General features: G+C 42.9%; 1 protein-coding gene across 1 annotated transcript in view; it reads right to left on the reverse strand.

Moving 5' to 3' along the window:
• sorcs3a (sortilin related VPS10 domain containing receptor 3a) overlaps nucleotides 1-10,339 on the reverse strand; it is a 223,111-nt gene extending 212,772 nt beyond the window's left edge. The window contains exon 1 of the mRNA XM_028018662.1: nucleotides 9,537-10,339. Within this exon, the coding sequence (XP_027874463.1) occupies nucleotides 9,537-10,091 (555 nt within the window). The 5' untranslated portion in view covers nucleotides 10,092-10,339. The remainder of the gene's footprint in view (nucleotides 1-9,536) is intronic.
• Nucleotides 10,340-10,912: the final 573 nt, after the last annotated feature.

Here is a 10,912-nt window from a genome sequence, read left to right on the forward strand (position 1 = left end):
GAGCCGAGCAAAATCTGGATGAAAAACGATCCACTGTCCTCGTTTGTGGTGAATGAATTAACTTTTTCACGTGTGGAGATATAGGATTACTCCTCTGCCTCCTTCAGTGATCACAGTGTGTAATAAATATAGTATTTTAGTCGTGTGGGAGGGAAGCGTGTCTGAATTAGAGGCTGAGGCTCCCAGCCAGCGTGGAACCGCCAAGGGTAGAAACCAGAGCTGCACCGATTCCAGTTTTCTGGCCGATCATGGATCTTTAAAAATCCTGAGCTGCCCATTCTGATCTTTGCAGATACAGATTTTTTTTTTATCTGAGGGTTAGATGCTAAATATAACAATAAAGCTGCTGTGTTGGTGGCAGTGGAGTAACTATTATTAACTCTGCACCTGCAGACGTGAGCCGCTGGGCGGGAGGAGTGGTCCCAAAACTCCTGCTGCTGGTCGAGAACGGCAGGAAACATCCAATGAATTAAACTAACTCTCATTATAAACCAAATATTAAGTTCTACTTTACTATTAAATCAAATAATTCTTTTGTGCAATACAAAAAATTATTTAAAAAAAAGCATGCAATCAGATTTTCTTAATTTCTGGATTTATTGCAGTTTTTCTTCAAAACTCAGACATGCATCAAATGATTATTTTGCTCTCTGCATTAGCGTTTGTGAGAGCAACAGAGAGCTGAGTTGTTAATATGCTCTATTTAGGTTTAGTAACTGTCACTTTGGTTTAAACATGACTTACATACTTACAGTCACATGAGCATCAGGTGTAATCCTGTAGGTTTCACACAGTTATACAATGAAAATGCTCTCAGTGGAATTATGTCATAGCAGCTTTAATGTGGAAGTTTATGGTTATTCACATGTTGACACATCTTGCAAATGTGAAACTCATGTTTTTTCTGCAAAGCAAAAGAAAATGTATTGCTTAACACGTAAGTGGAAAAAAGTGTTTTTTTTCAGTGAATCTTAATCCAATCTGACATTGAAGTGCTCCGACTTTGGTGCTGCGCTCACACGGCTTCTCTCTCACAAATAATGTCAGCACCCTTGTACTGCGAATCAGGATCAGTGGCCAAGCGTGTGATTACACTCAACACTCTGAAGTCGAGGCGAGGTTCCTCCCCAGCAGCCGCTGTGGCAATCATACAGGAAGCATAACGAGGCCATTAGGTTTGGCGAACGCAGCCTTTTAAAGCCGATGCTCGGGCCGGCTGGGTTCCTACTTTACACGTGGCTCGAAAGCCTTTTAGCAGTTTGATGCGATCCGAGATCCACGCCACGCTGCAGGTGCAATGCATCCTGATTGGAAGGCCTTCTCAATGGCTTCCTGCATGTAGTGGCGCTTCTGTGGCTAGGAGAGTTTTACTCCAGCGTGGCTCTGCTAAGTGCATCAGGTGACCTTTAGCAGGAGTCACACAATGCTGAACATGTGCTGACCTACTTACCTTCTGACAGAAGGAAGGAGCTTTATTTCTGTGTGCAGTCATGTAGGTTGGTTGCTGTTGAAAGCGATGTGTGTAGTGTTGTTTTATTTTAGAACTTATGTAATTAGCTAATGCTCCTCATCCCACACAGAACCTTTTTACTTGTCATTCTGCACGGCTAAAATCACAGCCTGAACTGGGCCAAATTGTGTAATTCATGACACATCCTTCACAGGTTATTCTGACTGTACAGGAGGGTGATGTGAGCTTTTACCGCCGTGCAGGATGGGATCAGGAGGTGAACGAGCAGCATTAGGCTGACCACAACAGCAGACAGAGATCCAGAGTCACAATTTACTACAGAGCTGCAAAGTAATAGGAGGTATAAATAAAAAGCAATCAATAGGAATGAAAGGAAAACAGAATGTATACTGTGCATTAATGAATTTTACACTACTGAGAATATATACATGGCAATTTGTGGTAAATACAGAAAACTGGATTTTAACCTTGAGGAGAAACTGTCAAGAGCGTTTTAACATCCATCCAGAAGGAGAAAAACAGAAAAAAGTCAGTGGAGAAATCTTTACATCGGCAGTAACTCTTGGTCAAATGCTGTTTTCTAGTGTTTCACCCACATCTCCTCTAAGCAATGGATGGTAGCACTGCTTTCAAAATGACAAAGAGATGCTGCTGAGCATTAATGTATGAGCTTGTTGGCATTCCCACTGCTAGAAGTCCTGAAAACACGACACAGAAGGAATCAGAACCCTGGGATGAGGAGGGATACAAGATAAATCAGTGGAGTTTTATTGTGATATTTTCCTTTACTGTAGAACAAAGATGTCCAAAGTCAATCCTCAAGATCTGTGACCTGCAACTTTTAATTGTTTTCCTGATTCAATACACCCAAGTCAAATAAATGGCTCATTAGCTGGTCCAGGAGTCAATTCAGTCATTTTCTTTGATTGCATTTGAGCAGATACAGTTCTAAAAAAATACAATCTTTTTAGATTGTGTGCAACTGAGTCTCAGAACATGAAGCCACAGAAGCAGAGGAATAAAGGAAAAACCAGCAAGAAGTATCAACATTACTCAATCCTAAAGGAGAAGTGGTTTAATGGGAAGGAAGCAGGAAGTCCTAGGCCTCCATCATGCTGCTTGTTAACACGTCTGAGCTTTTACCTTCCTCTCAGGAAAAACTTTTAAATGAACATCGGATGCAAATGAAAGCCAGTCCAGATTTTATAAATGTTCAGCAAAAATATCTAGAGCAGACAGATTTTTTTCCCTTTATTTCTATAAAACCAGATCATTTTGGACATCTGCTCTGGAAGAATCCAATAACCTGCAGAGAAAAGAGCCTTAACGTTTCACACCAGCCTGGCTGCGTCTGCCGTGTGACATTTGTGACTTTAAATGTTGCACATGAGTCTGCATGGGTTCCTTTGCTGCTCAAAAAGGGGATTTGGGAATTTCAAACACAGCCAGCTCTATTGATGACCTGCCAGATATGGATGACCTGCCTCGCTGTGATTCTGCCGTTTAAAAAGACCTCCTCAGTCTTTCACCTATCTGTTGCACCTCATGCTGATTTTTTCAAACACACTGACAACGCTGAGAGCGGCACGTGCCGCAGCGCGTCGAGCAAATTCAAAGTATTAAGCGAAGCTGTGGCAGCCAAACGCGATGAAAGGGACAGATTTGTTTTGAATATGCTGTCGAGAGGCGATCTCAAGGTTCCCAGAGAAGAGATGAATGTTTCAGGATAACACTGCTATCCATTTTTGTCTTCAAGCTGTCACTCACAATGCCATTATGTTCATGACTGCTGGAGCTGAGAGGCTACACCGCCTCAAAAACACTTCAGGAGAGAACCTGGCACATTGCCGCGGGGACGCTTCATCCGAATTATGTTAATCAAGATTGTAAATGACAGCCAGTCTCAACATGGCTACCCTTATATGATCCGAGGTAAGGCCTCCAACACAACCTGCAGCAGCCTGAGGCAGACAAGAGGACAGGACTGACAGCAGGCAGAGTGAAGCAAACTGCTGGGGGTGAAGACAGCCAGTTGGACAAGCACTGAGAGATAGTGAGAGTGCATTAGTCCAGTGTGCACGCCTCAGAGGACGCACCACAAGCCCCCTGGGGGCCCACTACAGCACACAGGTAGCAGCGCTGCAAGACATGGCCGACCGGCCCGCATGATGCGCAACTACAGGGAAGTCTCTCGACCAGAGAGGTTGTGAATTTATGTTCCATGTTGTGGTCAGTCAACCAAAAAGAGCTGCAAGTCGGCCAGTTCACATTCAGCTGCATTTATATTTTTGGCATTTGGGCCTGGGGCGGTGGAATGGTCGAGCATGGTGCGGGGGATTGGCATGTTGACTAAAGGTCAGTGGAATGGGGCCTGTGCCCTCCAGAGCATGCCTGTATGAGTTTGTGTCAGTTTTTAGCATTTTGTCAGCACTTTAAAACATGCGTATGACTGTTGCAGTGATTCATCAGAGTTTTAGTGTTTGCCATTGGGTCTGCTGAAATTTTAACCGTATAAACCTCCTCAGTGTTCAGATTTCAACATTTGGACCCAAAAGAAAAAACTAAACTTCCAGCTGCATCTTAATGAATAACCGTCAAACTGAAACAAATACGCAGCTGAAACCAGAAACTCTCACTGCATGTCACGCAAAATGTTTCCTTTTCATCAAGACTAAACCCATAATTTAGTTTAATGAGGATTGCCCAAATTATGTTTTACTTGCTAAATGCCAGAATAAAGAAACTGTAAACACCTTCAAATTTATGCACATTTTTAAATACTTTGCAGAATTGCCTCTTAAGCTGGATGAATGATCTGGTTTCCTGTCAAAAGTTACTCATAAAACTATTGAAATTTTGGCCCATTACTCCTACACATTTCCAACTTGACCTTCACTGAGACCGAGATCAGAGCTACTCAACAACATGGACTTTGTTGCCCTCAAACCACCTTGTAACTATTTGGTGGTACGATGGACCCCTGGTTAGGAGCCACAAAAGCTAAGATATGCAATACTTGAGCTCACCTCTAAAAACTCTCAGCTCCTTTAATAGTATAGGAGAATTAGCCTTTCTCCATTTAGGTTCTTGATGTTGAGGTTCTTGAGGTTGAAGAAGAGTCAGTGAGTTGAATTCGTGAATTATATTTATTAATACAAAAATACAGCTGGTCCATTGCTCATGCCATCCTTAAGAGCTAACAGAGCAAAATGGCGTCTAACAACAGTTTGTTTTTCTCTTTGTTGGCCTCTAAGCTACACCCTAAAGAGGGCGTTCCCTAACTTGTCATTTCCTTTAACCTTAGTCTTGCGCTTGTGCTCCATGTGTGTTTGTGTGAGCATGCAAATGCAAATGCCAGCCTATAGTGTGACAAGCAGCAATGTGCCAACATATTTCAGCTTCACATGATTTCTTTTCTGGTATTTTAGATATGCTGAAAAACAAACAAAACAAAAAATAGAAAAACATAGTTTTCAGTGACTATTTTGGAATCAATATGTTGCTTTGGTCATTGTTCATTTAGTCCCAAGCTTTAGCTGCCAATTAGACTTCAGTGGTTTCACATAATGTCCTTTCCTGATTGCACCAGTCCTTCCTGCAGCCAGACAACGTGACACTCCCACTTCACAGATGGCACATGGTTCCCAGGCTTGTTCACTTTTTTCATTCAAATACAATGAAGGCCAAACACTTTAATTTTAGATAATAGGACATGTCTCCAAACATTTCGATCTTTGCCTCTGAGTGCATCTGAAAACTGCATTTTGGCCTTTTATGTTGCTCTTGCAGTAATGGCTTCTTGAATTGAATTACTGAAATAAATCCACTTTTCAATTCCATACTAATATATTGAGCTGCACTTGTGGATGATAAGTTTGATCCCGTTATTGTTTTTGTGTTACAACAGAACAAAGAGGAAACACTGCAGGTCAGCAGCTATTTTTGAGAAAGTGGTACAAAGCACAATGTGGCCCACGCTGTGGCTTTCTAAAAATGGCAGCAAAGTTGTGTTTTAATAATAGAAATGCTCTGGGTGGTCACGCCAAGAAGAACTACTAGACTGAGATTTGGATGCTTTAAAATGAAAAATTGAAAAGCTAATACCAAACTCTGAAACTGATACATGAAGCATTTCATTTGATTTGATCAGACACAATGTTCAAACCATTTATTAGAAATTAATCCATGAGCATGTCATCTGACACACAACAACCACAAGAAATTTGTTGCAGGCTAAGAACCAAGAACCCAACTGTCCATCAAGTCAGAGGCCCGTTGTGATGGTGACCGTCGAGTTAAAGACCTGGTTCAGACAAACTTCAAGTCAGAACTTGGTCAGGAATAAAACCAGGAAATGGGAACCTTCTATGTACAGCAGTTTGTTTGCTCCATTCCTGATTTCATTTTTTTCTACATGTTTTACATTTCAGTATTTCAGAATTTAAAGCCATTTTAAATATTAATCATATGGTAAACTTGTGTAGCACCTTATCAAATCCAGAGGACCCAAAGTGTTTCAGACAACATTCATTATTTCACACATTGTAGCCACAGCTGCCCTGCGGCTGTCTGACCGCAGGAAGGTTGCCAGGCTCTGACCACCACCCACCTGGTGCAAGTGTTGCTCAAAGACACAAAGTCAGAGAAAGAGGAAGCGGGGGTTGAACCAGCAACCCAACGATTAAGGGACTAACTCCTACCTACGTTGCCAACATCACCTTTTTTTTATTTGGATGCTAATGGCTGAATAATCAGGAAGCGTTACAGTAACACCACATCTGTTACTGATCAAATCTGTCATCTTACAAGCATTTAGGAATTTTACATTTTAATGTTTTATGGCTCAAACAATAATAAAGATGAGTTGATCCAGGAATAAAATTTAAGCAATTGCACAGCATTTGGAATTAGTTTGCTGTCTGGACTTTGACTGGGCCACTGCAGGTCCTTGATTTTCAGAACCATAACTGGACATGGATTCTTTAAGGTAATTGCTAATGTCTTTCCATCTTAACATGGTCTTATAAGTTCCACAGCAGCAAACCGCTGATGGTGTTCAGTGAATGTGTTTGTGCTGTGCAGAACCTGGATGATATCGAACATGAAGACAAAGTCTTGGATTCTTTATAGTTTTTTGCAGCTGTGTTGTCTGCTTGTTTATTTCTTGTTGGATTAACCTCATTTTAAGACACGGTAAAAACAAGATTCTCGTCTTGACAAGTAATATCTTAGAAATTAAAAAGAATGTCACATTTCACAATGAACGTACAGCATGAAGTGAATGACAAGGGCGTGTTGTGCAACAGCTGCTTCCATCTGGAGCAAACGGCCTGCGGTGTTTCCTCTCCTTCAGATCAAACTGACAAAACTCCGACAGGAAAGGTTAAACCCACCAAACAAAGATGGTCGCCATCCATCCATTAAGTCCTGCCTCTCAGCTGGGAATTTATGTTTACTGTAGCGCACCACAAAAGTACGCATAGCTCATCAACTGTTTCACATTTTGTCACAATTATAGACTTCAGTCCATTCCTCGACACAATAGTGCAAAATTAGAAAGTTAAAGGAAAACAAAGCTGAATTTTTTTAACATTTCTTTGGACATCAAAATCTCAAAAGTGGGGTAAATATTCAGACCTTCACTTTCACAATTGCCTGCAGAATAATTATTAAATAATCTGTGAGTAATTTATTCATAATATGAATCCAGATGTTCTGTGACGGTTCTAAACCTACGAAGACGGGACTGTCTGTTCAGACCGACCATCTGGGCAGCAAGAGCCCAATTCAGAGAAGCAGCCAAGATGGAGATGGTAAAGTTTGGGAAGCTGCAGAGATTCACCACTTAACTGGCACCACCACCAAGAACTGTGCAGACCACAAATCTAGTTATTATGGAAAAGAGGCAACAAGATTGCCCAAACGAGTCATGTCTGGTCAGACGGAACCAAAGTTAAAAGTTTGTTACCTGAACATGCCAGCCCCACTGTGAATCAAGGTGGTGGCAGCATCCTGCTGTCAGGAGGCCTTTCTTCAGCAATGTGATGAAGCTGGTTAGAGTTAATGAGTAGATTAATGGAGTTACATACAGGGAAGACCTGGAAGAAAACCTGTCCAGAGGCTGCAAAAGGTCATTCAACAGGTTTCTACTCCAATCATCTCTCTAGTATCTCTACTTTGACACTTAATGCAGTCTTGATTTATTTAATGGAATTACACAGTTAGGTCTTTGGCACATGTAGCTAACCAGCTTCTGTAGAGAGGTTCACCTTCCAAGAGGACATCGACCTGCTGTGCTATAGTTCAAGCATATATCTGCTAGAATGGCCTAATCAAAGTCCAGATCAAAATCCAACTGAGAGTCCAGGGGATAACAGAAGTTCTCTGTCCAGCCAATTTGAGATTGAGCCAACGAGGAATTTCAGTCTGGAGATGTACCTGTAATCTCACGCCTCAGTTTTCTGATTTTTATTTGATAAAGAAAAAAATTATATATATATCACTTTCCTAATTATGCTGTTCTTTGTGTTGCATCTTACTGACTCCCAACCCCCAAATTACATTCCCCTTTATGTTGTAATGTCACAAAATGCCAACAATTTATTAATACTTTTGCAGGGCATTGTACTTCCACAGTTAAACAGCTTTAAGCTGAAGCCGATTTCTGCTTCTGTCCTCATTTATCCTGATTTTCACCGTGAAAAAAAGAAACTTCAGAACAGAAGTCTCCGTAAAAAAGAAAGATGAACAGTGAGCATTCAAACCTTAGGGGCAGCGGCCCTTCACAACCCCCTCGCCTTCTCCATCCAGCATGCAATCCCAAAGTTACACACACACCCACACACCCACACACACCCACAGCCCCTCAGTCTTCACTGTGGGTTAAAAAAAAAAAGTTCACTGACCATGCCATAATCAGCCCAGACAAGACTGAATGTGCTACATTTTGCTCTTATTCTAATGGAATAAAAAGAGAAGTCATAACAACAAATAAAGCTGCTGAAAGAAAAACTCCTGGGTTCCCGCTGAGCAGACAAAGCCGCGTAAAAATGATTCGGTTTTATTTCTGCTCATTATCCTCCTCCTGGAATAGAACCATTGGAGTAAGAGCTGCAGCGTATTCAGCCGATTTCTGAGCAGGGCTGGCTCTGAATGAGGTCTGTATTACTGAGACCAGTGAAGTGGCGCTGGGAGAACTAGAAAGACGCATAATGCTGCACATCTCTTTTACCTCAACACTCATTTTTGCTGCACTCAGAGACCCAGAGCTTCCAATATGCAAGTCTGAAAATGAATTGGTTTTTTTTCGTGATTCTGGCAAAGATGAAGCAGATGCATTATTTCAGATTACATGAAGTTGATGGAATAATGCTCAAATCTCGGTGTAATATTGCAGATAGGAGATGGACTTAATCTCCAAACACCCCCTTTTGGAAAAATGTTAGGTAATGCAATAGGGGTTGGCATCTTTGTGTTCTGAAGGATAATAGATTTCAGATTTCTACACCCAAACGAGGATCCTAAATAAAGGCAGATTTGTCCGTTTTCATAAAAGCCTGAAAATAATGATAATAATAATAATAATAATAATAATAATAATAATAATAATAATAATAATAGATTCCGATTTATAGATAAGAAATTCAGTTGAAGGAATTTCGGGTTTTCTCTGAAACGTCTTTAATAATTCAGGACTCCCTCACTCCCCAGTCACTTAATTTGGATTGAAAAGCTGGCATCGCTGGGGAGGAATGAATCATGTATTCGCTTATCTCAGATATGCTCTGAATATTTCCGCACTCAAAATAAAATATTTAACCTAATCGCGCAGGCCACCCGCAGATAGAGAGCGAGCGAAAAAAGCCGCTGAGTCGATTGTTGAAGAAAGAAAATAAGAAGTTGAAGAAGTGGCAGAGAGGTTTGGTGCGCGCAAATCGCGATGCTGCTCAGATCTGGCAGCGTGCGTCAGTGCGCATCTGTAGCTGGAGGTGCACCTGTTAACAGCGGCACAAAGTGTGCGCTGCGAGGAGTTTATCCGCACAGATAAGAAGGGAGCTGAACTCACGCTGCTGTTTTGTCCGGTCCAGTAGACCACGGCGTGGTTGTGCGCAGAGTCCCCAGTGAGAGCGAAGGTGCTGCTGTTGAGCCTGGGCTCATCCTGCCGGGTATTCCCTCTCTCATCCTGCCTGTTCCACCCGAATTCCGACCGGCCAGCTTTGTGGCTATCCAGCTGCGCGGTCCGGCCGGTCCAGTCGCTGTCGCTGAACTCGCTAAAGTCTGGAGCGCTCCTCTTGGCTCTCCAGGGCGCAGCATCCTCGGCCACCCCAGACTCAGAACCGGCTGGTTTAACTTCATCCAAACTAAAATTAGGGCCAGAAGTAGCAAGCATCCCAGATTCCCGACCGGTAACCCGGGCTTCCCTGACCGCAACCGCCTCCTCCGCGGGGTCGGAGCGCAACCCCGGCGCCAGCTGCAGCTCCTCCCGGTGAAGTTGAACAGGCGACGGGCAAGATCCGCAACTTATCTCCGCCCTGGCGTGTTGGAGAGCATGAGCGGTGATCAGCAGCCAGAGACCCAGAGAGACGCGAGAGCCTGGGCGGGTGCCAACCCGAGTCTCCATCGCTGACAGAGATCCGGGTGAAGGACGACTGGAGACCTGATTATCCGACACCTCAACTCCTCTCACTCAGGTCGCTATGCAGAAAGTGACGCCTCTGCTGTCCGCCTGGATGTTTTTCCAAGGAGGGAGGGAAGCAGCGGGGGGGAAGGGCTGAGGGGGAGTAAAGTGCTCCTCAGCGAAACTGTTCACGTCTGAGGAGCTTTTGGTCGGAAAGCCACCACACAGGAGGGAGGAGCTGATTCTGAGCCAGCTGCCGAGTGAGCGCCCGGAAGAGACGCTCAGTGTTCTAGTGTGTGTGTGTGTGTGTGTGGAGTAACAGAGAAAAGGAGAGAAACGCTGTCCATGGTGCTGAAGCTTCTTTGAAGTGTTCAAATCTGAGCAGCACAGAATAGTCACTGTGCTGCAGCCTCCGATTCTCCACACAGCCTCTCCATTTTTGTAGCTTTTTATTTGTTTCTGCTACTAATTCACTAAGCACATTTAAAGATTAAATTTGTAACATATGGCTGGAAAAGATTCAAGTTGCGTTGGTGCGTAAATCAAACTGCGCTGTTTGGATCCGAGCAGAAATGAACGGCGCAGTTTGGAGAAACTAAAACCCTCAAGTCGTTCAGTTTTTCAGCTGGAGTGGAGCTGATAAAGGCGGAATCAGCAGCGCCATCTGGGATCAGAGTAAAAACTAAAGTCCTAAAGTGTTGAGACTCTGTCAGAAATAACATATTTCATTAGTTATAAGGCTTAATAAATGCAGATTCTAGAATAATTCATCTGATCACTTCTACCTCCTTTACACCCGTCTGGCTTTAAATTAATTATAATCC

The sequence above is a fragment of the Xiphophorus couchianus genome, chromosome 5, assembly GCF_001444195.1.
Source record: "Xiphophorus couchianus chromosome 5, X_couchianus-1.0, whole genome shotgun sequence".
Classification (NCBI taxonomy): Eukaryota; Metazoa; Chordata; class Actinopteri; order Cyprinodontiformes; family Poeciliidae; genus Xiphophorus; species Xiphophorus couchianus.